The sequence below is a fragment of the Bombus vosnesenskii genome, unplaced genomic scaffold (genome assembly GCF_011952255.1).
Source record: "Bombus vosnesenskii isolate JDL3184/JDL3185 unplaced genomic scaffold, Bvos_JDL3184-5_v1.1 scf7180000014540, whole genome shotgun sequence".
Classification (NCBI taxonomy): domain Eukaryota; kingdom Metazoa; phylum Arthropoda; class Insecta; order Hymenoptera; family Apidae; genus Bombus; species Bombus vosnesenskii.
Genome location: NW_022883508.1, coordinates 289603 through 317145, shown reverse-complemented (window position 1 = coordinate 317145; position 27543 = coordinate 289603). Strand labels below are relative to the sequence as shown.

Here is a 27543-nt window from a genome sequence, read left to right as displayed (position 1 = left end):
CGCAAATTCTTATGTATTTATATCTTTTACTTCATACTATTATGTTATTATTATTTTGTCGCTTTGTTGGTAAAAACAAAGCTAACGATTCGTTTTCCACGTTAGCTGATAGAATTGCGAAGGAATCCTCAAGGTGCGATAGATAAACGAATCAGAGCCACGCTCAGACCAATGTCAAAGACGCGAAGGGATTCGAGCATCAGCGAATTGGAAGAACGTCTGAAAGAAGCCACGCTGGCGAATCAAAAGTTTCGTAAGCAACTGCTGGAAAAGGATTCAGAACTTCAGGTAAACGAGTGAGACAATTCAAGCAAAATAGCCATTGAATGAACAATTGTATTGATTGCAGATGTTTCTAAGGAGGATCGATGATCAAACTGCATCGAATACGCAAGAAGCGATGGACAGACTGACGGTTCCGAGACAAGAAGGCACAACGGTGAAAAAAGAGGGTAAGCAGGGCACGATTGTATTGCTTCTTTTCGATATTCTAGCACGTTATACCCTATCCTATTGATGCCCTTTTATCTTATCCTAGGTCTATCTGTTACGACAGAGACAACGGACATTTCGATGTCGATGTGTAGCCTAAACTCGACTACCACATCTCAACCGGAAGGCGGCGACTACACGAATTCAACCGCGACCGAGCATCAAATTGGCAAGTGCGTATACGATCTACTCGTCTAATATCGCTATATTAATATATTGCGATTAAAACAATGCTACCAATAAATTTATATTCACGTTTTTTCTTTCCCAGGAAAAAGACGTCTTTCTCGAAGGTACCGGCAATTGCGATCGATAGCGAACGAGTTCCTTTGGTTCCCGAAATGCAAGAGATCAAAAAGGGGACCGTAGATAGCTCGACCTCGGCTCCACCCTCGGCATTGAAACATGTGGACGACTTCGGCCGTAGAAGAAGTCGTTCGTCCGGACCTGGGAAAGAGAGCGAGCCTCTTCTTACCGAAAGGAGTCCGGACTCACGACCTGATGCTGGTAAAACGAATGTCGAATTCGTCCCGGAAATTGTCGAAGAAGGAGACGCTATTATCCTCGAAGAGACTGAGATACCCAGACATGGAAAGTCGATCAGATCTAAAGACGATCGTAGGTCCAGACTCCCTACACCGCCGCCGACGAAAAATGTCTCGTTTGGTGAACTTCATGAGCAGAACTACCTCGAGCAGGCGATTCTGCCTCCACCGTTGCAATTCGTGCCCAAACATCGACATTCTGGTGAGAGGTCGACTTCTATATATTGCGCAAAACTGGAAAGAAGTCCCTTGAGTCTTCTCGACCAATCTTCTGATTACTCCCTTCACTCGTATCGTTTGATACAATGTTACATGATCTTATTTGTAAATGTGAAACTTTCAACCAATATGTGCGTCTGATTTTATAATCGTATTGGATTTATTGGAGATAACCAATCAGCACTTCCTTCCAGCTCTCCTCAGTACTTATTGATCCTACGATTCTCGCGATGAGTTCGTGCAAGTTCTCACTTCCAATCACTTTCGTTTCATTCTAGTTGCGGCGACAAACGCATCCGCTCATCATTCTCTGAAAAGGAGATCGTCCGTAAAAAGTAACGGAATGGCTCATTCCCATCACGAATTGTTCCAAACCCGGAGGACTAGCGTACCGGCCAACTGCATCAGCTATATTTCGACTGAAAACGTATCCAAATCCGAAGCAACGGAAATCTCGTTGAATTCTGGCCTCGATAAATCTTACGTTATCGGCGAGTGCGGTCATCGTCGGGCGTTACTTTCTGGTACTGGGTACCGCTGCGAGAAACACGGTGGTCGAAGACACTCTCGGACGATGTTGAACGGCTCGGCAGAAACTCCGCCTCCACCGCGAAGGCAGAAAAAGCACTACGATTCTCAAAACGCAAGTTCTCCGAGTGTGCCCGCTATGGTCAACGCGAGTTACTCCGATACAGGTGAGTAACGCCACTCTTTTTGCTACTCTGTCATATTGTCATATTTCGATTTTGATAAAATCCTATACTACTTTTTAATAATGGTAAATTGTAATAATTGTAAAACTATTTCATAATGATTAAAAATGGAAGAAAACCGTAACTCAGCATTTTAATGGATGTGGAATAAACATTTCCGTGCTCCATGTACTTGCAGAGAAATATGAAGGATCCATGTCAACGATCATCCAGCGGTCAGTGTCCGAGAGATCGCGAGAAAAGTGTCCTAGGCTGCGAGGCGAGGGTCACGCGATGATCGAGTGCCCGCATCGCGCCACCCGCCGAATACGAGAGTGCAGACACACCGAGTCGAAGCTACGGCAGCAGGCTCGCCTGGAATACGTGCAAAGTACGCCAAACGTCGCTACCATTCACAATAACAAATTCGCAAGCGCGAATCCGCGTGGAGGTGGCAGTGGCGGTGGTGGAGGCAGTGGTGTGGCTGGAAGTGCGAACGGACCGGGAACGGCCAGCTCCGTGACCGGTAGCAGTTCAGACGTTGTTGGTGGTTCCGCTGCGAACGTTTCGAAAATGTATAGTGCCGTGTCGGACGGCGAATTGCTCGATCTGGCGATCTTACCGATTTTTCAGAAGCTGCTCACCGAGAGGCACAAAAGTTCCTCGAGGGCCGGCTACGGCGCTAGTGTAGCCAGCTGTCCGAATATATCTATCAAATGCGACATCGTTGAATACCTTTAACGATCTTCCAACGATTAGTTTCGAATTTCATCTGGTGATCTCGTTCTCTATCTCTTTCCCTTTCTTCGAGCCCTCTTTCTCTCTTCACGGCCTTAAGACGCGTCATAAACTCGCGAAACGCGTTCCTTGACGGCCGAGACTATGACATCTTTTTTCGCGAGCAATCATCGTTCCTTTCTCGAGCCTGCCTACCTTTGCGATACTCTCGCGGACGTTTGAGCGAGCAGCAGCGCTGCTATTTCGAATATACGTAAATGTACGCAAATAAGACGCTATGTTATTCATAAGTCATCGGATGCTTCGTATGTTTCTTACATAGAGATATATATGAACGTTGTAATTGCAAAAAGAAGTTGACATTTATTAATCGTTTTTATGATAAGAAAATTATACTATGTTTTAAAGATTTTATTATAAAATATTTTAATAAACGTTATGTTTCAAATTGACGAGGGACTGATGACTTATGGATAGGAGTCCTATCATAGGACTTAAGTAAGTATAAGCGAACGTTACATTCCTATGTGGACGGAACGGAAACGATATCGAAGGACTAACGAGAGGATGCCGGCCTCTGTTCGACGCTCGAGAATCTTTTAGCCTTTCGGTTAATGAAACGAATCGAACGAATCGCTCGCGATATTCTACGGACAAGTTTTACGGAAATCTACAGCGTCTGCACTGTAACGGTTACTCTTCTGAACTTTTGCCATTTTCGTTTCCTCATCTCGATTCTCGTTCCGACGACGAAACGTTGTACAAAACGATACAGACACATGACGCCTTTGCGTCCACGAGAAAACGGATGTCACAGCGACCTATCGTTCCAAAATGCGGAGCCCCGTTTTTTATAACAAATTACATGAAAGCAGTTTGTCATACGAAAATAAAAAAATAACGTTGCATCGATTCGGTCGATAAGAAAGAATAGCCAGTATTGAAATGAACGTAGAAAAAAAGGGTGTTAGCGTATGCGTCTAATCTAACTCTATCATTGTAAGCGTGCGTAATCGTTTTAAATAATTTTATAGCGTACGAAATTCGTACAATCGCTGTTTAGCAAATTCGAAGAATAGACGTACGAGTCGAAAAATTTCGAACCGTTTTATAGGATTTTTCCCTCGCGTTTCGAGGGAGATAACTTTTTTTTACGTTATACCAAGAGTCTCTTCTCAAAAAAGAAACAGAAAAAAATGAAAAAGTAAAAAAAAAGGAACAAAAGGATTAAAGGGAAAAGAAAATGAAAAAAATATATCACGTATGTTGATTTTTGTCGCAAATACGCGTTCGCGTCATATTAAATCATATTTAATGAACTTCTTATTACTGTACTGACGCAAATTAATTCTAAACTGATTGTTATCAACTCCTGAGACAGCTCAAAACACACTAACACATTGACATGAAAAATAAATAAACAAGTGAAGCATGCAATAAGCGTTCACAATAAGAGGCTTTTAAAAATATTACCCTTGTCATGATCTAAAACTGTATTCGCTTTTTCACGATAAACGGCCGGCGTCTTTTTGTTGACGAAATATATCACAATGTAAACAATTTGCGGGCAAGTTCTAAATGTGATCTAAATGCCTAGTAAAAGGAATCGATGAAATACTGTATTATCTTTTCGTTCCGCGTATTTTATCCTGATCCATTTTCCTCTTCTTCTCTACCCCGCGCTTTCTCTGTTTCTCTTTCACCTTCCTTCCTCGTTCCATATTATTTCATTCGTATCTTTTCTCCTTCTGTTCTTCTATACGTATTTTTTTTTGACTAAAATCTGAAACAGCCTACGATAAACGAAAAGTCGAAAAAGCGTCCGGATATTTGGAAAAGCGTATTCTCTGAGAGCCTAATGCTCGTCACAGAACTTTCATTGTGTGGTTACGCGAGTCTTGTATATAACTATCGAAATAAATGTCATGTTTACAGGTAAAAATAGGCATTTGTTATGTAATACGAATTATACCCGCTTCATACTTTTTAAGACAGTTTACAAGCAGGCGTAATTCCCCTTTTTAATTATAAATACACTTGTTATCTTTGTATGTTGTGCCACATTAATTTTCAGTCGTTTGCGAAACTCGCGATGCACGAAACATCGAAATTTGAAAACTTTGGAAAAACTTCGATAATTTAAAGTAATTAAGTGCGAGTCGATACTAACAGGTCAATTATATTAAATTTTATCAATAAAGTTGATTCATTTGTTTTCCACTATCTTACGTTCCTTAAATGTAAATCTGCTCATTACGATCGATATCTATAATTCTATACTAAACAAGAAACAGTCAATGAAGTTGTACACACGTACCTCTTCTTATTTACGAAATTTTCTTAGAAATATGAAATGGGCTGCTTTCCTTTGATATTATAAAGAAATGTGGATTCTACAAATAATCCCAAAGCTAATTGGCATTGTCTAGGATAGATTTAACGTATTTTATAATAGAGCAATCTACTAATATAAAGAAAATACAATTTAATAAAACGGTGATTTGATACTGAATTGATCGATCAACGAGACGATCCAATTACATACTTACATTCGCTTTGTTTCTGGACACAGCGATATACATATATAGATAGTATCGCACAAAAGAATCGTTATTCGAAAGCTAAAAAGCTACACAATATAAATTAGATTAAACATAATTGATAAAGTGTTTAATTCTAATAGAATGATAAGATTATGTCGAATGGAATCTAATCAAATAATAAATAACAATAATTGGAAGGAATCTAAACAACAATTGGTATTCTTAGCACATAATAGGTATGATTGGATTAATAACATATACAGACATATATGCGTGTATGTGTGCTTTATCACATATTTAACCTCTTATATACCAGATCATTGCGTACACGTCTTGTGAAAAATATTTATTTATAAACTCGATGAAACGATAACGACATATATAATGTGTAACGATAATTTGCTTTGAACAACATACAAATACACTATATACACATTATTTCTTATGATACAAGAAACCAACGCGCATGTGCACTTTTCTCTTACAGCTACGCAACGCAACTAACCTCGGCACTGTGCCGACAGCAACAAAGAGCAGTAGTGTTCCAACTAACGTACGTGTTGGACCAGTTGCGATAGTTAGAAAAGTAATCATGTTGCGGTTGCTAAAAAACGTTCAATTACCACGATACTTATCCACTGCTGCTAGACCGGCACCAGAGAGGAATCCTGCGATTCTTTATACAGGAGTAAGTATTGTTTCTTATTGTACGTGTGTGTATATTGAGTCTCTTCTATTTACAGAATTTTTATACCTAACATCTACAGAAATGTATCTTACGATTTCTTGAAAAATCTTTCTCCTCGTGTGGATCTTCGTTAAAGTAACAGATTTTCCTAAAAGCAGAAGATTTATATTTTTTCTACATATAACAATCAAAGATTTTTGTCTATTAATTCGTTGTACGTAATAGATATAGCAAAATAAATGCTTCTCACTTTTACTTCATACTTATATATAATATTCTATAGTTCAAATGTTATTATAGTTCAAATGTCTATTGTTACGTATTGTTACGGAAATCAAAGACAAAAGATTTATTTTAAAATTTGTTTTAGAAGCGAATAAAAGTAGATTAGATAAAGGCTTAATAGCAATTGAAGATTAATAAAGAAAAACATGACGGGTCACATTTTTCATTTTATCAATACTATTCTTTATTAATTTTTCGAATTAAATATTTTTGCGACCAAGAAGCAAGAAAAGCCAACATGTCATGTTTGTTTCATGTTCGATGATTTATCTATAATTGTTGCATTTAAATAAATACCATAGCTTTAACGAAGTTTTTAAGACATTGCGAAATTTATTCAGATAAATATAATCGATAATCAAGAAGCTTATGTTGCAAACGTATTTTCATAATTCGCAATTTTCGCTTTCTAGTATTTATCTTTTCAACGCGGTTTTTTCTATGGTCTTTTTCATACGCCTAAATATCCTTGATTACCTACAATTCGTATATTTAAGATAAAAATAAGTGATATTGTTAAATAACAGTAACGATAATTATAAACAAAACATGTCTCATCTATGAAAATTCATATTAGTCTGAATATTCATTCATAGATTTATTTGGCCTTTTAATGGGGAAATTTATTTTACCTTAGATATTTATTGATAACGAATGGCACCGGTCAAAGTCTAACAAAACATTTCCCGCAATAAATCCTGCAACTGGTGAAATTATCGCGGAGATACAGGAAGGTGATGCTGCTGATATCGATGTAGCTGTAAATGCAGCCAGTAAAGCGTTTAAATTGGGTTCGCCATGGAGAACTATGGACGCTTCGGAACGCGGCGTATTATTGAACAATTTGGCGGATTTAATGCAACGTAATCACGCTTATCTCGCGGTAAAAATACTTCTGCACTGCATGAAGTACTGTTTGAGGGAGCAATTACTGATAAAATTAAAATCTCTATATGCATCAGTCTTTAGAAACGCTAGATAACGGGAAACCATACTCGACAGCATATGAGTTCGACATTCCTGGAGCTATAGCGACATTGCGATATTACGCAGGATGGGCTGATAAAAATCATGGCAAAACAATTCCCGTCGATGGAAAATATTTAGCTTATACTCGTCATGAACCGGTTGGTGTTTGCGGTCAGATTATTCCATGGAATTTCCCCATCCTTATGATGGCCTGGAAGCTAGGACCTGCTTTGGCTACTGGTATATAATTGAATAATACCTCTTCATATAATATAATATTTCTTCTTCATACAATAATTCCTTGATAATAGATATGAGTTGACTGATCAAAAACGTTTAAGTTGTGTTCACACGTAAAAGTACTGTTACAGTATTGTGCGTATTATATAATAATGATGGACCTCTGCAATTGCAAGTAATTACATTTTTTGGTTTGTAGGAAATGTTGTCGTATTGAAACCAGCTGAGCAAACGTCTCTAACGGCTCTGTTTATAGCTCAATTAACCAAAGATGCTGGATTCCCTAACGGAGTAGTCAACGTCGTTCCTGGTTACGGTAAAGCCGGTGCTGCGCTAGTTGCTCATAAATTAGTTGATAAAATAGCATTCACTGGTTCCACTGAAGTTGGAAAACTGGTACAGCAGGGTGCTGCGATGAGCAATTTGAAGAGAACCACATTAGAACTTGGTGGAAAATCGCCAAATATAGTCTTGAGAGATGCCGATCTTGACCATGCTGTAGAAACATCTCACTTTGCACTATTTTATAACATGGTAGTGCTATAATTTTTTAATTTTAGAATAAAATCTATTTCTATAAATTTACTACTGGGTTATATTTTTCCAATAGGGTCAGTGTTGTTGCGCTGGCTCGAGAACTTTTGTAGAAGATGATATTTACGACGAGTTCGTGGAACGAAGTGCAGCACGCGCTAAATCTAGGGTTGTTGGCGATCCGTTTGACGAAAACGTGGAACAGGGTCCACAGGTACCTAATCAACTTCAAGACGAAGTCAAAATGAAGACATTAATTTCATTGCGTTCATAAATTAAATTCAATTTTTTCTATATTTTACCTCTTGTTTTATCAACAGATCGACGAGGAACAAGTAAATAAAATCATGTCCATGATTGAATCAGGTAAACAGCAGGGAGCAAAGCTGGTTTCCGGTGGTACGAGGGTTGGTGATAAAGGCTACTTTGTCGCACCTACAGTATTTGCCAACGTTGTGGATCACATGACCATTGCTAAAGAGGAGGTGCATATGAATTAATAGAGAAATTTCTTACATACTTCTAAATCGTAACAAGCGTAGTATCTACAAATAACGTAATGGTATTTGCTTCAGATCTTCGGGCCAGTTCAACAAATTCTCAGATTCAGCAGTTTGAACGAAGCTATTACACGCGCTAATGCTTCCGAATACGGACTAGCAGCAGCAGTATTTACAAAAGACATCGATAAAGCAAATTATATCGTTCAAGGACTCCGTGCTGGCACTGTATGGTATGTTAGACAATATTTTAAACAACTTTTTTTCTATTTCTTTGTTTTTTATATTATTCACTATATGCTCCAGGGTTAACACATACAACGTTCTAAAACCCCAAGTACCATTTGGCGGTTTCAAAATGTCGGGGCATGGAAGAGAACTCGGAGAATACGGTCTCCATGCGTATACCGAAGTAAAGAGTGTCATAATGAAAGTTAATCAGAAAAATAGTTAAAACAGTTCATTTTAAGTTTGTTTTCACTTATTTTTTGTCAAAATTATGGCATTTTATAATTTTTGTACCATTATACTATTTTTTAACAAACATTATTAAATAGTTGAAATATAAAATGAGAACTTCACATATTTACCTGCTAAAAAACAGAAATGTTCAAGAATAAAACTGCTGGAAGCAAGAACTAAGTATTTCAAATATGAATGTATTTTTGTACAATTTGTATCATTGAAAAAATGTAATGTTATCTTAGAGATAAAAAAACAGAACATACAAGTCTCGCGGGCGTGTGTTTCAAACACCATTGTACAATTTACAAAAATATAATTAATAAATAATTTAATCTTTTTATATACATTTGGTATTTCGTAGAGTTCCTATGCTTTTAATCCTGACGGAAAATGTGGAACACTGTAGTCGTTATTGTCACGATATTTTTAAGTATATTCGCATATGTGACCGCAACCAGTAGGGCATTGTCGATTGCAACTGAACCATTCGTTCATATGAACAACATGACCACCATGTGTACAGCCCTGGCACCATGCGTAAATTCCTCGAACAACCTATATATATGCGAATACAGTTATAATGATATAAGAGCGATCGTAATTCAATAGCTTACCTGATGACAAACCGAGCAGAGTGCGTGATGAGACGTATGACATCGATCGCAAAACCATGCTGCACGTTGTAATGGCTTTGAACAAGCTAAGCAACACGTGTGTATTACGGTTGATTGTTGATTTAATTGCGACACGGATGGAATCCAGACCGACTGAATAATCTACCGATGCATACCAACTTAATTGTGATTTCCATATGAATATTATTAAGATGTTTTAATAAGAATTTGTCGCTAACCTGTGTAGCCACGTTCCAAAGTTTAAATCTTGCAAGCATATCTAAGTATTCTAATATCCAATGTTCTTGAACAGCAGTTTCGATGTTCAAGTTTTTTCGTTTTTCTCCTAACGCGATAAGAATCGACGCAGAAGTTTGTATGTCTCTAAGAGCGGCATGGTGCTTCAAAGCTTCTTCGATCAAGTTTGTAGGATCCCAAAATTGTGGTTTAGGTATATTCGAGACTATTAACTGACTTGGTTGATCTTCGATCATTAACGAAGCACAGTCTTCGTTAATATCTGGTGGATGATTTGGAAATTGTTCCGGTGGTGGAGATCTGTCCTTTATTTCGTGTCGCAAAGGAAACGCCTCTTTGGACAGCGTCCAATCGTTATCGTTATTTATCATATTATGCATGTAACTGGAAGTATATTCCATAGTCGTAGGTTCGAATTCGCTTTCTCCAAATAAGAAATCTCCTTTGGATGGACCTTTATGATCAATAAAAGCTCGTCTGTAGCTAGATATCACATAAAAGAACAATGTCAATATACCAGCTACAGTAAACATCGCATGTAATATTTTCCATTAATATAGTTAATATTACCTAGGTAACATAGACCCTATAGAATGTTGGTTTTCTGGCGTTTCGTCCGTCTCTGTCTCATCGTCACCTCCGCTAGTTGCACCTGTTACTTCTCCTTGTAATGACTTTACATCATTTTCATGTACTTGAAAAAAATATTGTAAACATCGTTAAAAGTCTGTGAAACTTTAATTACTAGTGAAAATTATAGTTAAAGACCGATTGTATTACTTAAGCATACTGATATCTTTACCTGTATTTGATTGATCTATACCAGATCCGATTGTAATTTGAGCTAAATTTAGTGTATTCACTATATCTTCTTTGGAAGCAGTTGGAGGTGTTTTTAAAATAGCTCCCAGAGGATTCGCGTATAAAGTTTTTATAATATTCCACACCGTACTAATCTAATTGAAGTTGATTTTGTGCATTAATAATATAATACGAGCGTGAGGTACAATGATTTTAAGTTGAACGACTGCATACATCATTTCTACCGGCATTTCTGGCAACGATGGCATTATGATCGCAAATGTCATTTAATCTCCCAGAAAGCAAATAACCTTCTGCACAAGCTCTAAACCATTTTGGTTCCCGTGGCATATTTATAGCAAATCTATGCATAACGCTAGATGCCATACAAAACGTATCATTTGTAGCTGGTGTCTTCCTATAAATAATTGTAGAATTATATTCATTGACTTATTTTTCAAGATTATTTTTAAATAGTAACTTTATTAACCTCATTATATTAGTTAATTGTTTCATTGTAGTTGTAACATGAACATTTACTTTACAAGCATATACAATGTCTCCTTTCGGATTCAACGCAATCCCTTGCGGATTCGCCTTACTCGCAGGTCTGGTTGCATCTTTGAACACATGATGATATAGTGTGCAGTCCTACAGAAGAATATTCTGCTAATACTTTTCAATAATGCAGGCAATACTTTACTATAAATATTATAATGTTATTACCCTGCTTGTTGACAAGAAAGACTGTGGATTGCCTCTCCATGCAACACCAGTTGGAACGTCTTTATGTTCATTGAAACTTGCGAAAGGTATATAAGGCCTACGAATATCCCATACATTTATACTACAGTCTACTACAAGAGCACAACTGGATATATGATATTTTCTTTGAGGTCTCCATTTTATACGACCTACTGATGCAATTGTGTGTATAATATAATCACAACTAGGTTTACCTAATAAGTCCCAAACCTGCAATTTTCCATGCATTAGTTTTGATTCAGATGAGAAATAACATATAGTTACAAACTACCTTAATGGTCTTATCTCTAGAAGCAGTTGCAAGCCAAGCAGTTTCAGGATGCCAATCACAGGCAAATATGGGACCACTATGGGCAGTGAAATGTTGAAAGTAACGGTCTGGTTTGCGTAAGTCCCATTGTTGCACGTGGCCATTTTCAGAAACAGCGGCAAAAGTATGAGGTGAATGAGGGCAAAACTGTACATCTCTTACTGATTCTGTATTACTGAAATTAACAATATTATCTAATACTTTTCAATATGCATATGTTGAAATATTTCTTAATTTACCTATAAAAAGTTCTAGTAGCTTCTTTTATTCTCAAATCAAAACATTTCATAGTACCATCTTGAGAACCTGATATCAACCACATAGGTTCGGTCATATGGAAACTGACTTTATTTACAGTCCTTTTATGGTCGATAAAAACATGTTCCTGCTTGGATCTGGATGACTTATTTAAGTTCCATACTACCACTGCACCATTTGTAGCTGCAGTAGCTAATATATGATCTGAGAAAAGAAATCGCCCATTATCTCTTGACATTTTAGACAAAATAAAGGAGAAAGATTAAAATTTACCATCGATAAGATTCCAAGCAACATCATTGCAAGAAAAATTTAAATTTAAATTTTTCCCAACACGTAGATTACAAGCTTCTTCAAATCTATCTTCTAATAAAGTAAATATTTTGAAAACTGTAATTGAAAATAATTAATCAGTTATCATTTCTTCAGTAATTAACACTTTGACTGCCATGTTGGTCATATATGACCGGCCACAGTTTTTCCTGTGACGCCACGGTGGTCATTGATGCAGGAGCACTTGAACTTCTTACAATTGTAAAAATTGAATGAAAATTGACAGTTAGGACATTTTGAATATAACCGATAAATAGAAGATACTTTGAAATAAAAAGTGCCCCATTCAACAATTAAACATTTTTATTAGAACATCAATAAAAAAAAATGAGAACAAATCTTGCATCTAATGGTGCACTGTGTTAAAACACTGTGGCGTCCTGCGCGAAACATGTGATTTCAGTGTGGCAGTCAAAGTATTAAATAACTTAGTATTTTATGATTGAATAATTTACCATTGCGACCTGCTATAACAACTTGACTGTTATCTTTATTAAGAGCTAATGCATTTGCTGGGCCTTCTTGAGTGATACATACAGTTTTGGAAATCATGATGAAATTCTTTTAAATATATCTTTTTAGTTTGTCAACCACAATGTGCCATATACATAAATAAATATATTTAATTTGCACAAATTTTAAAAATATTCGTGTACAAATTATCTCACTATTCCATACTTTAGTAAATAAAACAAATACGCATAGATGAATTTATTAGTGATAACAACATCGATACAATATTAAGTCACCTTTTTTAATTCTTACATTTTATTAAATTCCAATTATGTCATACATATTCTTTTCACAACAACCTCTTATATATATTTGAAATATACACAATGTATAAAAAGTTTTTGTATATACTGCATACTAGGCATGAGTAGTAAGGAATAGGAAGATCGCCGATGGAACGTGAAAAAATCAGTAAAAACTAAGAATAAGGGTCTCTAGTGATCAATGGCTGAACTATACGCACGTTTCTTCTACGCTACTCTTGATGAAAAGAACGAGTGTACACGACGTGGCCGTATTAATATAGTGTTATTTCCAAAAATCGGCCAGATTGTGCCACCTCCTATGTTGTCATATTCTCCTGAAGCAAAATAGCAAAATCGACTGAAAACATTCTTGGGCAGTCGAAGATTTTGGTTTCTATAAATTCTCGGTATATGACATCATTTCTAAGAATCGACAAAATTGTGCTATATCTTATGTTATCATATTCTCCTAACAATCGCTATTTAGCCTGTTAAATTTCTCGTTTGAACGGCAAATTTTTTGCTCTCTGATTTTGCCAAAAAATGATGTCATTTTTTTAACTTATTCCCAAGATCAATGGAAATTGGAAAGGATTTAAGGATTATAGATTGAAATGATTTTAAATGCGTTGTACATTTGTAAAATAAGATTGTTTTATCCAATGGAATTTGAAAATTTACAATAATTGTACAATTTTACAATTTGTTCGTAGTATGAATGATCATTAAGCGTCTGATTTTGGACAACTTAATAATAAGGAAATAAGAGTGCTCATGCTTATGGTTCCGGTTGTTCACGTACTAGGACTGCTCTCCAACGGCGAAGGGTTGATGTTCTACGTTAGTATATACAAGGACTTCTTTAGTCTCACCACAAACAAAATATATTCGCTATGATTTCACGTTACAAGAGCATATTTTATTGGAAGATTCTACGGGAAAGTTCATACTTTTTTATCCTTCTAAAAATCGTGTATCACAAAAATTAGTCATGATGTTAAATCTCGTCTGTAGTAATTTGTACTTCTGTTTTTATCATTTTTGTAAACCTGTAAAATCATTTTGAATATGCATGCAAAATAGATACATCACGTCGGAAATATTATTCACAGTATTATTCACAATATTAAATTTAGACTTTATTATAACAAAAATATTATTGTGAGGAATGTAAATTCCAAACAAGGAACCAAATGGAACCAAACAAGACAAATCTCTAACTTTATAGGTTCTTGCATATGCTAGCGTAGAACAGCTTCAGCACTGTGCCGCATGGTGCAGCACCTGTGGAACAGCTAGAAAATGGGCGCGAGCACTCCCATTTCTTTTCTGATGGTACACACCGTGGTGTAGACTTTACCGCCTTTGTATTGTATGCGTATTGTGCCGCTACAAAAACGCATGACTAAAGTATAAGCAACTGTAATGATATTTAAAATTTATAAATCTAGTAACTACGAAAGAAGTATAGTAACGTAATAATATACAGTGTTATACAAGAATTGTAATTATATTCACTGACTGGGTGTATAGTAAATTACATTTTATATATTATAGATGATATATTTCAATGTATATTCATATCTCTAACGCCCATATCTCATTAAACAACGCTCATATCAATATTTGAACTTCTTTGTAATAAAACAATTTATTAAGGTAACTTTAATTAATTCTCACTTTCTTATAAAATGTATGTAACAAACACAAATTAATAGATTTTATGAGCATAACCTATTTGTCATAATTATTTATTTATAATTTGTATTATATTTTTTCTACAGATGGATGGTAAGGATCCAACAAGTGTCATTAAAATGATAAAGGATCTTAAGGCAGGTTCTGAAGCATATCGTAAAAGTAATAACAGTGTGTCTTTAAGATTATCTGGTACTGCATATACACCACTGACATTTGGTGAATCTGATGAATGTGTTATATCACCTAAAAGGCCAAGATTAAGTGATTCTAATGATTCTAGTTTAAATATGAGTGAGGCTGAGACTGTTCCAAGTAGTCCATGGGAATGGCGAAGATTAAAAGGGCAGGTAATGTACTCAATTAACATTATATAAATATCCATAAATCAAGCATATCAAAGAACTGTACTTATTTCACTAGGTTGTGTCCTTGAAGACAAGATTGTCTCATCAGGAAGCTGCTGTACAGCAGCTTCACAAAATACGCAGACAAATGGAAGAAGTTTTCGAAAAGGAGAAAGGTATTTTAGAGATGCAAGTGGAACAAGATAAACAGACAATTAAACAACTGGAAGTGCGCCTTGATATTTCACGTAGAACAATTCAGGATGCATCTGAAGCACGAGCTTCTGTAGAGAAAGAGCTATTTCAGGTATAGTGCTTTTATTTAACCCTTTTGCGATTGGTACCGATTATATCAGTCATCCACTAAGCGCTTTGTATTGGTTAGCCACAGCTAGCAGCTACATATGTTCCTTGTCCACAACGATGATATATATATATATATATAAAACATTATTTTATATACATTACTAAATTATATCTATCATTGTTACATAATTTCCAATAAGTAACTTAAAGTGAAGATTTATTATTGGATTTATTTTTAAAATATAGAACAAGGACTCAACAACGTTTTCTTTTCCAATATATCCTTAAGTCCTCTGCTGTTGCAACGAAATCCTCTAAGATTTTATATGGGCACATTGGTAGCTCAAAAGATGGCTAGTATCTGCCGTTGCAAAAGGGTTAATTAAATAATTTGAATATTGTTTCAGTTTGATGTTTAATATAAATATATATTGTTTATAGGTAAAAACGAATTTGGAACAGAAAATTATGTCGCTAATGAACGAAAATGCAAAGCTGTTAGAAGATCATAAACATGCACCTGTACAAGAGGGTAAAATAGTAACAAAGGATTCTACTGATGTATCTGAAACACAACTAAAACTGGATGCAGCTCAAAGAAGAATAACACAGCTGGAAGGGAAATTGAAGGAATATCAGACTAAGCAACAGGAGTTGGAATTGCAAAATGTGGAACTCCAAAGTATGAAAATAAAGGTTGAAAGGTTGGAGTCGGAAAGAGCGCTATGGGAGGAAGGAAAGACGTTTGTTGCAAGAGCCGCGAGAGCGAATGAACTTGAGAAAGAGCTTAGCACTGCAAAAGAAACCATTGTTTCATTAAGAGAGTCAGTGCGGGGAAAATTACTTTTAGAAGAACAAATGGCCAATGTAATGAAAAGGTACACTTTCTTTCAACAAGCCCTTTTTTAATAAACTTCTATCATTGTTATACTTATAATCATTTATAAGTGTGGTTTTAATTTTATAGATTAGATCATATGGAAAAAGTAGAGCAGCAGGTTGCTACACTTGAGGCCAAAAAGACGGAACTTTCATTGCGCTTGGCCGAATATGAATCTACTGGAATTACTGGTGGACCAACTGCTTTAAAACGCGAATTGAATCGACTGCAACAAGCTGAATTAGTCTTAAAATCAGAGGAAGGGCAGCTGAGATCTAGACTTGATGCTGCATTGAGGGAGTCGTATACTTTGTCGAAGAATTACGAAGATGCCAAAAAAGTGGCTATGGATGTTACAGCCTCCAAGGAACAGTTGAACAAATTAGTGAACAGATTACAGAAGAAGATGATCCTTATTACGAGAGAGAGGGACAGTTATCGACAGCAATTAGACTTATACGAAAAAGAGATAACGATAGACACTAATAACGCGATAACCGAAAGGATTCCTGTGCTGGAACGTACGATAGATGTTTATAGGTAATTTAAAATTCTATTTCAATTTTTCCATTTTGGATAATAATACGATAACTGAGTTACGGTCATTGATTTATAATTGTAGAGAATTAGTCGCCAAATTAGAAAGTGATCTTCAAGCGGCTGAGAGTCATAACCAAGCGGATGAGTGCAATAAGTTGAGGGAGGAAGTCGAACGATTGAAAGGTGAATTGGAACATAGAGCATTGAAGGGCGATTTTAATTGCAACGCAAGGATACTGCACTTCACTATGAATCCTGCTGCCATTGCAGAACAACAAGCGGAGGAGAAGCAGAAGGCTTTGCTACATGAAGTGGAAGAGTTGAGGGCGAAAGTCGCGCAAGGTGGAGTCAACATGACGACATCCTCCCTTCAAACACAAGGTAATTTTTCAAAAACATTAATATGATTTTTGTTAAGAGAAAAAAGGCAATCAATCAATTAAAAGTACTTTTATATAATGAAATAGATACTAATATTAAGTACTGGTTATATTAAAGGTGTTATAATTAATATTTACTATATTATACTATAGTTCATACTTTTATACTATATTATACTATGATACTATACTATATTATAATATGGTTTATAAGCTTGAATGATAATAAGTGGCAGTAAGATATAGAAAGTAATATATGACATGAAAGATAATTGATGATTATAGTGAAACATAATTGTAGCTAATGATATATTCTGAAAATAATGTGAATCGCATTTAAGATAACAGGAATAGTATGGATAAATTTTTATAAAATAGTACTATGCTAAATAGTAGAGGACGAGTGCTTCAAGAAACTTCTAAGATAAACGATATTTATATAATACTGTTGACTTGTGTACTGATAAACTTCTTTAGCCTTTTAATTGAATTTATATGTACACTGATTTTCATATTTTATCTCATCTATAATGTTTTAATACTAATTTATACTTTCAGAGAAGAAAAACTACCATAAAATTATTTTATCATATCTTTTCTGTTATCGTATAAATATTCAGCGTCAACAACGAAATAAATCTTCACTCTTTCTGAATTCACAACTACAATTCGACTATTTTGCATCACATTTGGTACATTTTCGTTTTATATTTACCAGCATTTTCATGTTATATCTAGAAATAGCGGAACTCAAACAGACACACGAGATTAAAATAGCTCGCCTCAAGGAAGCCTTCAAAGCATCATCGCAAGAATACCGACAAGCTTGTTACCAATTGTTTGGTTGGAGAGTGGATAGAACGAAGGAGGCTCGATACAAGTTATCTAGTCAATACGCCGAATCGCCGGATGATTTCTTATTCTTTAAAATTGGAGAGGAGGGAGTGGACCTTTTGGAAACTGCGTTCTCTGCGACACTCGGCACGTTAGTGGAGCGACACCTGCAACAACAACACAGCGTGCCTATGTTTCTGAATGCAGTGCAAACAGATTTATTTAATCAGCAAACAATGACGAACGTTATGAGTTGATTTTCTTAATTGTTATTGAATCTACGAGAAATCTTTGCATACTGAGAGCTGTAAAAAGAAGACGGAGATCATGAAAATATTTTATTATTGACAAATTATACAACCGAGAACTTGCATTCTTCGTGTCAATTCTTATTTATTTGTATCGTTTACTTATGTACCTGTTTTGAAACGTTTCTTTTCAATAACTTTTTGGGCACACTTGTTTCTCGATGATTTACTTTATTTCTGAATGTATGCTGGTTTTCTTTCTTAATCATCATTTTTTAATATTTCTATAAATTACAAAATTAACAATGTTTAAATGTTTTGGATTTTGTTAGGAAGATTTGATTTATTATATTGCTTATACTAAACTCTTCGTCATTGTATACGTTTTTATTGCTAAGTAGGACAAATGTTATTCAAAGACGAAGACAATTATTGCATCTCGTAAATGTAATAGTTGTTCGTCTTTGAATTATGATTGTTCTACCTGCATCTATGATCTACATCTATGGGATGTAATGATCGTTCGTTCTTGAATAATGCTTGTTCCACGAGAACAAAAAGAGCTTATATGTATATGCAAGAGATGTAATGACTGTTCATATAATCCTCGTTCGTTATATAACCATATTTTTAAGCAAGTAGTATATAGAAGTGGAAGTAATCAATGAATTGTTGTATAGTATTTTATTCTAGCCATATTGTTCTTCCATTTAACTTTGTATCTTGGATAATCTTGTACAATACGTGCACCCCCTCGAACTATATTTCACATAGTTACTCATGCATCATTGAATAGTTAGGTATTTCGTTTGCTAGATATTGGTGTTTGAAACAGAGCACCAATTATGCTCATTGATGCCAGACCAATTCAGCAACTACACTATCATTATACGCTTTACTTGTCGCAAAAGACAGTTGATTCGCGGAACGATAATTGACCGAATCATTTGTAACAGCATTACACTAAGCTAATAATATAGCATTCTAAAATAACAACTTTATCATCTCATTTGCAATGTAAAGTGATTAACATTCCCTTTAGTAAATAAGCTCTTTTTATTCCAAATTAATTTCCGTTGCGTATTTAGAAAATAATTTTTAGTTCTTGTCTTAGTGTAAGGTTTATCTCTATATAGAACGCCCTGGAAAATTTCGTTTTTCTAATCCTGAATATTTATCCTTTATACGATATTCAGTTATAAAATGTAAGACGTGTACCTTTGGTTTCGAAGTACTTACGTTTTAATCAAATATTTAAAAAAAGAAAATAATCATGAATATGAAAAAAATGAAATAAATATTAAAATAAAAAAACGGAACGTGTTAATGATCAAAAGTTATACTTTTTCGCATCAGTATACTAACGAAATTTTTCCAAATGTATTATAAAATATTTATTAGGATCAATTACTATTAGACATTTTTCTTTATTCTTTTAATTTTCGATCGTTTTAATCTTGGTCTTTCATATAAAACGTCACCGGTTACTGTTCTACTATTAAATCGAAATTAGTTTGACCATTGCGGCGATGTAGCTCTTGACGTGAGAATCACAGTGGTGTTCCTCTCTATAACTTAGGGATTTCTTGGTGAAACTTCAGTTTCTGTTTGCGTTCGAATAAGTTGACTCAAGGTGGACAATGTTAATCTCTCGTCCAATTTCGTTTGTACACGGAATCAGAAACTTCATCGAAAGAAACGCTTCGTTAACATACACGGAGTCGATCGTACGTCTGCTTGCTTTTACTCCTGTTCCTTGTAAATTTCGTTCATTAATCAACAACGAACCATCCTACGAACGAACCAAGTCTTCGTCACAAGGCTTTCCTCCTCTCAATTCGATGAAATCAGGTATTTTTAAATCTCAACGAAAGATTAAATTTTATTCTTTAAATTTTATTCTTTAGATTCGTCTAGAATTTTATTGGATATTAGTTTGCATTTTCTCCAAGGATCTTTTTGACGTGTAAATGTTCTGTAAGTGTTGGAAAGATATAATTTCAACTTGACAGTGTGTTATACTTTAATGAAAGTAGGTAACACGAAGAAAAGCGTAATTTTGATCAAAATGATGTTCATTCTTCTTTCCGAGCATTTAATAACACTATTCGTGAAAAATAGGGAAGAATACCATACATTCTAAAAGAGCAGGGAACACTTTCAATATTCCCTTCGAACTTGTTCGTTCCTTTCGAAACGAAAAACCGCAGTTCGTAGAAGAAGATAAATGGTAAAAGAAGAATACGAATAGAAAAGAAATTATTCCGACAATTTCTTCGAAGGTTCTATCCAAGATATTATATTTTAACGATGAGTTCCTAAAATTCCTACAATTATCTTGAAACTCCCGAAAGAACTATAGTTAAAAAAAGAATAGAATTCCAAAAAGAGAAGCAATTATTCCAGTAATTTCCTTGAAACTCTTATCCAAGAAACCATAGCTCACACCTCCATAATCCATATTTAACTGTACCAGGAGATGAACATACTCAAATACTTATACGACGTTAGCGCATGAAAATCTACACAAAAAAGGATACGAGAGGAATTCCTTCTCGAGGGACGTGTAAATCGTTCATCTCAATTATGTCGCGGTTTTACCAGCTTCAGGAGGCAACTTTTCAAATTCTCCATGAGTATGGAGCGTCATGGCTACGGATTGCATGGGCCATTCCCTAAGGATCCGTTAAGAGACTACTTTCGTGTCCCTATATGTTCGGGAAAGGGATGCGAATGGGGTGGTCCCGGAGGGACGATTCCAATTGCATTGTCCGCGAAGAAAGAAATGTCCGAGGGTGATGATCTTTATTAGCGAACCAAGTTACATCCGTGTAACTTACGAGAGACGGAATTGAATGTGTAGATACACGTGTTTCTTCGTATTTATTATTGTACAGGATAAATAATCGGGAGTGATAGGAGACGACGTGACGCGCAAAAGAGAATAGTATCGGGTAAAGTCTCTTGGTGTTTGCAAAAGGATCGTTATTTGCTGCGACGTTTCTTTGGATTAAAATTAACTCGCGAAACTTCGTCTCTTTAGTAAGATTTACGAGTATACTTTATTATTGCTTTAATTAAATTTTATTGTTACGAATATTTTTATTTCATTTCTTATTGTGTTCTAATTTATACGTTGTAAATAATTACAGATCTAATTGCTCGAACATAATGGGCGTATGAGATGGGTGAGTGATATTGAATGAATTTTACTATTTTTATTATTAAAAGTTTTTTTCAAATAAAACATTTACTCTGTTGCGAGCAAGAAAATGTTCAATTTAACTTAAACAAGCAATTTGAATACCTGGTTTAAAATGGGTTAAAGAATCCATGATTTTTGAGGATTAAGATTTATGTCAATGGTCCGTTCATTGTAATCGTTAATGTATTATTAACGCTATTATTCGCAAGCTGTGTACGTCAGAGGTCAAGATCCCAAGGTCCCAAACGAGCTTTTTTCCATTAGTTTCTCAATTCCGTTTTTGATTGCGTGGGAAATTACAGAGATATTTACGAATATTCTCGTTTATTAAATGCGTTTCGTATACTTATATTTGCTATTACTTTATCATTGGCGGTTGTTAATTAGCGCGTTTATCGCAATACTTGATCGTTAGTTATCATATCCCAAAGGGACCAAATATCGAGTTAATTAGTTCAGATGCAGAGTCTGTATCTTCTTAGTTTCGAGAGAGTTTGCTTTATATTCTAGGGATATATATAAATAACAATATAATAATATAGTTAGTAATTCTGAATTTAATAGTTTATTAAGGTTTAAAGTAATAGAAGTTTAAAAAAACTCTTTTCTTCTACTATCCGCGATAATATAGTTATTAATATTAATTTCTTTTATTATCAGTATTTTATTCTTACTTATTTTTCCTTCATTATTATTATACAATAAATTATTTTAATATGAAGGCTACAGGAGGAGAACATGTCACATTCGTCATGTCTTTTGTACGTAGAGAAACAATTTTAAATTTCAATAACATGTATATTAGCAATCAACTTTTCAATTATTTCTTATCGAAATATTCCTTTTAGTCACCGAGTGACAAGGTCAGAAAATCGATAAACATTACTTTTATCATTATGGTACAGTTACTACAATGTAAATTATAATTAACATCGTAACTAATAATGGATCCACAAGGAACAGTTTTCATATGAAATGTTTAAATTTTCGTACAATTCAGCTTACCTTCGTTAAGATAATTAGAAGAATATTTTTACTAAAAATTACACCGTCTGTGTCTAAAATTGAGCATATAATTTAGTTTGCTTTTTTCCTCTACGCCTTGTTTATTATCGACAAGGTTGCATTTTAACTACAACATTAAGCTAAAATGAACTAGAATAATTTTAGTTTGTATACTGATTGTAGGTATCTGTGATAGAACATTGTGTTGTGGTTGGTTTTTGAAAAGTGATATATAATAACAAAGTAGTGATCGCAATCGCCAAACATATAGATCCTTACTTGACAAATTTTTTATCTCTAGACTCTTCTATCTCTGTATCAGTAGTCAGATTAATAAAGAGTTTTTTTTTAAACTGATAGAAAGATTTCGTTTGTTAATACAAGCAGTGACATTTCAATACTAAATACATGTATGTATATGTATGTAATAGATAGTAATATTATAAATAGTAATAAGTATTTATTAGGTACTTTAAATTCATATACTGGTGACTCATAGTAAACGTAATAAGTGCTTTTCTCAATAATAAATTTACCATTACTTTCTGCTCTTCGGCAAACACATACCGTTCATATACCGTTAATACAGATCGATTAATGTGTCCGAATTTCGGGTAATTATATGCGCTAGTTAAATACTTTCGTGATCCACTATTGTACATTTTCAGGTCGATCTCAAATTTTATCAACACAATTGCAATTATCATGCTTCATTATAGTACTAATCAAATTGCATTTTGATTGAAGCACGTACATAAAAATTTTCGATGGTAAGCGTTTAGATACTTTTGCGGATCATCCTACGTTCAATTTTCTCAGCTTAATAAAAGATCACGTTCTGTGAAAATAAAATCAATATTCGGTTATTTCTCTATTCCTTCGGCATCCCATCGCTGAAACAAGTCGTTTGGAAATATCCAAATACCCCTTTGCACCCTCTGGACGAGCAGGAAGCTCGTCGCTTCCCGGTCGAATTCGAACACGAAAAACACGTAGGTGCACGTGGCGCGTTGAGAATAGCGCTGGGAAGGGAGCACGTTTTGTACGTGCACGTATACACGGAGGAACTACTAGATGACCAAAAGCATTTCGACCGTGTACACTCGCTGTCGACAGGAACTCGATATAACGGCGCCAGCTGCGAGGGGACCCGGTAACTCCCGCTCGCCGAAACTCCATTATCCTTAATTATAATCGCGTTTAATCGCAAACTCATCCAGCTCCCTTCCATATGTGCGCAAGCTACGCGTCGGGTTACCTTAAACTCCTCCGTCGAACTCGCCCTTGCTTATCAATACGGAATCAATTCTGTGCGCACCCTTTTCGTCGCCGAGCCAAGCGGATAACCTGTCGGGAAAAGTTTCTTCGTACTTACCGAAACGATTGTTGTCACGTTACGCTAATGTAGATGTTGAGGGCGAGGCTTGACAGGTGGTGATTTTAGAAGGGGTGTCGTGGTATTTATGAGTCAGAAGGGAGGTTTTTGTTTTATGGAGATCGGTCTGATTGGAATTTTTTATTTTCTGAGGCGATTGGATGAGGGCAGACTCCTGTAAAGTGGAATAATTTTTAGTTTTATATTAATATCAGATCGGAATTCATTTTAGGGACTGTTTCGAATTTATTTTATTCTTCAATCTTTCGCTATCTTTCTACCTTTGTTTAATGGGTAGTTCTTCTTGATTTTTTATCAATTCTCACATGTCATCGTACTTAATCACTGGTAATTTGGAAAGTACGGTTTCAAATATGCCACCATTTCCTTTTTAGTTCATGCTATAAATTCTTTGATTTATTGCTTTAATCCGAACTATTCTTAAATTTAATTTTTTACTAGAAGTTAATAACGACGCTAATTTGATATAGATATAATTTAAGATAGGAAAATGTAGAGTGTATGTCAGAAAACTGACGCCGAAACTAATTTTCAAAATGGTCTTCCATTTATATGTATAAGTCGAATAGCTCTTTGAAACAATCTTTGTTCAAATTAGGTTGTACATCATGCGATACAGTTCTTTCCCTTCAATTTCGGTGCAATCTTTCCAAAGATCAATTGAATAATTCAACAATTCTTAACCTTTTTGCGATTCTCGAATTTTTATCTCTTGATTTCCTATTTGAACAAGCAAGAAGACTTTTTAAAATATTTACAAAATATTAGAAATTCTAACATAAGATTGAGAAGTATTCTCTTCGAAGTTAAGAAATTTCTTGAATTGAATAAAACTCGATTGTGTTGAAAATAACCCAAAGACTATACTAGGGTAAAATTTCAAAAAATTCTAATCACATTAGTAAGAAAATATAATCAATTATTAGATCACCAAAAATATCACGAAAATCTGTAATTTTACGCGATATTTTCTATTTTTTCTAGCTTTTCCTTTTCATTTCAAGTATGTAAGATCACTACATAATCCAGATATCTTTGTAGAAAATTTTCCCGTATCTTAATGCGGAATAATTTATTCCTCCATCGTCAGATATCGATCAGGATCCACTCGAACGCCGAATACGCGGGCGTAACTACCGCCTAGTGGTTCGGTAAAAGTTCACCACTAGTAACCGCGTTTCGAACCTGCATAATTAATGTATAACAATTTCCCTGAGCTACCTGCTAGCACGAATTAAATACCATCGCAAATTTCTTGTTTTATCAGCGAGGGACTGCAACTTGGGGAATTAGCCGTACGTACGCTTTATTGTATCTTTTTCTACGATATTAGAACTCTGCGTCACTTAGTAAAGACAGTGATTATACCAACAAGATTCTATAATATTTAACTTTCTTTTTATTTCCTTCGTAGAATTATTTTATTATCGTTCATGGTTAAATTATAACTGAAGTGATTTTACGAAACATAATATTTATTTTAGAACGAGATTCTAGAATATTAAACTTTTTTTACCTCTTTTGTAGGATCATATTCTACTATAGTTCGTGATTAAGTTATCGATGGTGTGATCTTGAATGAAATGATTTAAATTTTACAACAGGATTTTAGAATATTTAAGCTCCTTTTTACTTTGTTTGTGAGACTTTATTCCATTATCGTTCAGGATCAAATTATATATGGACCGATTTTTGAAGAAAATAATTTTAATGTCAGGCTAGAAAAAATGACGAAAACTAACTCCCGATTTTCAATCTCGATTGTTCCAATATTACTAAAATAATCTTCATATTTATTATAATTATAGTACAGATGTTTGTGCATTTGTGAAGGATTTAAATATGCAGAGATATGAAGAATAAAATATTCAAGAATATGTACAAAGAACATCAAAAGCAGAATATTTAAAGGATAATACAAATTTATATATTTAATTTTCATTCTTTTATTTGCATTCATAAAAATATGAACTCTAACATAGACATTCATAATTTAACTATAAAGATACCATCAACAATGAAATTATTGGATTAAAAAAAAATACCATTTTTGTAACTAGAAAGTTCAAAGAAAGGAGAATTTCTCAAGCACATTGATATAATTTTTAACTATTTCTTATATTTCAGCTAGAAACTTGAAAAAGTCGATCGCAGTGAGGTCGATAAGAGAAAATTACAGGGCGTGGAAAAGGTCAGGGGCGAGGGAATACGCGAGACTGCGCGAACTATCCGAAAGGAATGAAACTTAAGTCATTGTCACGGAGCAAGTGGAATTCAAAGAAACTTGAGTAGGAAGGGAAGAGAAGATTGAGAGCGGGTAAAAGCAAATGAAGCTACCCTATTTCGAAAGTTCGATCCGACTCAGTTTATTCGCCGCGAAAGACTCGCAGAGATAAGCTTAAGGAACCTTTATCGTTTCGATCGTAAACTTTTTTTTAATCGTACCTCGTACACGAGAATCGAAGGGCTCATCACAGAAACAACACTTGTCCATGTTCGAAAAGATCCTCTTTTGAATCTTTTTCTTTCAATGCCAGAGATTTGTTCAATACTTTCCCCCTTTCCGTTTCCTCGTACTTCCACCTAGGTTTTATAATTTTACGAAGTTTGATAAAATTAAATTATTCATAGTATTATCATTATGATAAGCTATTATTTTTAAAATGAAATTGTGTTTCTTATTTTGTAATGAGCTTCCGTAAAGTATCTGTTATTTGAATAATTTTGTTGTGCCTTGACAAAGTAGTAAGTTATTTTATTTGTAGCATGTTTCTCAAACGCAATGAGTTATTTCACTGCTTAGTCCTTAATTGTGTTAATAAATAAATAGAAGCTACGCTTCTTACTTTCCACAAAAAACAATGAAAACTATTTTTATGATTTAAAGGAAAAATAGTGTATCATATTTCTTCAAATATTCTACGTTCCTAAAACTGTATAAAATTCTGAGATATAGGTAGAAGGGTAAAAATTGATAAAAAATATTTAGCGAATTCTTTTTTCATTGATTTGATTAATTACGAATGAAATATCGTATTAACGCAATCTTGTTCTTAGTATCTTAATCAAAAGCTTCCAAACTCCAAATGTTCCTAGAAGCACAATTTTGGTACAAAAACTCATTGTTTCCTTACAGTGGCATCTCAAATAAAATCCCAGACAACGACATTGTCCATTGGGTCAACATCCAACCTTCCCGTTTCCTTAATATTCGTTTCTGTCTTCCTGCCTTTCCTTACCACGGTTGGAGACTTCCGAGGCTAATACCCTGCGGGATTAATCCATGATTTCCAGACGGGCGTAAACGATACCCCAGTGAGATGAAAAGCACCTAGAACACGTTGAAAGGAGGATGATCTTCGTCTTAATTATATCAGACTGTAACGTCACGTCTATCAACTGACCCACGTTTTCTGCTGTATGAGATTGATTTCCATAGAGGAACATTTATTTCCACGACTTTTAACAAGCAAATTGGTGGAATCGAGGTGCTCGCAACACAAAAGATTCTCGTCAAATATTTCGATTTGTTATGTAACAACGCATTATAGTAGTCAGAAGCGAGCCCACAGTGTAATGAAATTGATATAAAAAATGGTCTGTATGTTGCTTTATTGTCGAATGAAAATTAATTGACACTATAAAATTATTACGAGATACACAATTACTTAATTACTTAATTAGAGTTCTTCCGTGA

At 34.7% G+C, this 27543-nt stretch overlaps 4 protein-coding genes across 9 annotated transcripts in view; 3 read left to right on the top strand and 1 right to left on the bottom strand.

Annotated features, from left to right (window-relative positions):
- The window catches only part of LOC117240077 (gamma-aminobutyric acid type B receptor subunit 2), an 85138-nt gene extending 80229 nt beyond the window's left edge, over nt 1–4909 (top strand). For both annotated transcript variants that reach the window (XM_033505933.1, XM_033505934.1), the window contains 6 exons: nt 106–288; nt 350–452; nt 539–665; nt 764–1239; nt 1535–1951; nt 2148–4909. In XM_033505933.1, coding sequence (XP_033361824.1) covers nt 106–288; nt 350–452; nt 539–665; nt 764–1239; nt 1535–1951; nt 2148–2689 — 1848 coding nt within the window. In that variant the 3' untranslated portion in view covers nt 2690–4909. The remainder of the gene's footprint in view (nt 1–105; nt 289–349; nt 453–538; nt 666–763; nt 1240–1534; nt 1952–2147) is intronic.
- Nucleotides 4910–5752: 843 nt separating this feature from the next.
- On the top strand, nt 5753–9175 carry LOC117240084 (aldehyde dehydrogenase, mitochondrial). Its single transcript, XM_033505946.1, has 8 exons — nt 5753–5917; nt 6840–7085; nt 7165–7411; nt 7611–7945; nt 8022–8159; nt 8266–8430; nt 8521–8678; nt 8752–9175. Exons 1-8 carry the CDS (start codon nt 5822–5824, stop codon nt 8897–8899), a joined length of 1533 nt encoding a protein of 510 aa, XP_033361837.1. The 5' UTR covers nt 5753–5821; the 3' UTR covers nt 8900–9175.
- Nucleotides 9085–13210, bottom strand: LOC117240079 (GATOR complex protein WDR24). The gene is made up of 12 exons (XM_033505937.1): nt 12705–13210; nt 12190–12306; nt 11898–12120; nt 11620–11833; nt 11310–11558; nt 11074–11234; nt 10818–11001; nt 10585–10738; nt 10353–10476; nt 9764–10265; nt 9525–9686; nt 9085–9465 (listed from the first exon to the last, which is right to left on the bottom strand). Exons 1-12 carry the CDS (start codon nt 12799–12801, stop codon nt 9337–9339), a joined length of 2316 nt encoding a protein of 771 aa, XP_033361828.1. The 5' UTR covers nt 12802–13210; the 3' UTR covers nt 9085–9336.
- A 1065-nt stretch (nt 13211–14275) lies between these two features.
- LOC117240081 (mitotic spindle assembly checkpoint protein MAD1) lies at nt 14276–18365 on the top strand. 5 transcript variants are annotated; one of them, XM_033505943.1, is made up of 8 exons: nt 14401–14417; nt 14792–14876; nt 14989–15055; nt 15129–15359; nt 15800–16236; nt 16326–16778; nt 16861–17159; nt 17897–18365. In XM_033505943.1, exons 3-8 carry the CDS (start codon nt 14996–14998, stop codon nt 18247–18249), a joined length of 1833 nt encoding a protein of 610 aa, XP_033361834.1. In that variant the 5' UTR covers nt 14401–14417; nt 14792–14876; nt 14989–14995; the 3' UTR covers nt 18250–18365. The 5 variants fall into 5 exon arrangements, with proteins under 5 accessions (XP_033361832.1, XP_033361829.1, XP_033361831.1 ...); XM_033505941.1 differs by lacking the exon at nt 14401–14417 and adding an exon at nt 14276–14381 and having other exon boundaries at nt 14792–15055; XM_033505938.1 differs by having other exon boundaries at nt 14378–14417; nt 14792–15055.
- Nucleotides 18366–27543: the final 9178 nt, after the last annotated feature.

What these genes read in the sequence shown, in the direction of transcription:
- LOC117240079 (XM_033505937.1), bottom strand. Translation starts at nt 12,801, where the DNA reads ATGATTTCCAAAACTGTATGTATCACTCAAGAAGGCCCAGCAAATGCA. An exon ending in CTTTCTTGTCAACAAGCAGG is followed by an intron (nt 11,235 to 11,309) that starts GTAATAACATTA and finishes ATTCTTCTGTAG; the next exon opens with GACTGCACACTATATCATCA. An exon ending in CAATTAACTAATATAATGAG is followed by an intron (nt 11,002 to 11,073) that starts GTTAATAAAGTT and finishes AATTATTTATAG; the next exon opens with GAAGACACCAGCTACAAATG.
- LOC117240084 (XM_033505946.1), top strand. Translation starts at nt 5,822, where the DNA reads ATGTTGCGGTTGCTAAAAAACGTTCAATTACCACGATACTTATCCACT. An exon ending in CTGCGATTCTTTATACAGGA is followed by an intron (nt 5,918 to 6,839) that starts GTAAGTATTGTT and finishes ATTTTACCTTAG; the next exon opens with ATATTTATTGATAACGAATG. An exon ending in GTAATCACGCTTATCTCGCG is followed by an intron (nt 7,086 to 7,164) that starts GTAAAAATACTT and finishes TATATGCATCAG; the next exon opens with TCTTTAGAAACGCTAGATAA.
- LOC117240081 (XM_033505938.1), top strand. Translation starts at nt 14,382, where the DNA reads ATGCGTATTGTGCCGCTACAAAAACGCATGACTAAA. An exon ending in ATGGCCAATGTAATGAAAAG is followed by an intron (nt 16,237 to 16,325) that starts GTACACTTTCTT and finishes TTAATTTTATAG; the next exon opens with ATTAGATCATATGGAAAAAG. An exon ending in ATCCTCCCTTCAAACACAAG is followed by an intron (nt 17,160 to 17,896) that starts GTAATTTTTCAA and finishes TGTTATATCTAG; the next exon opens with AAATAGCGGAACTCAAACAG.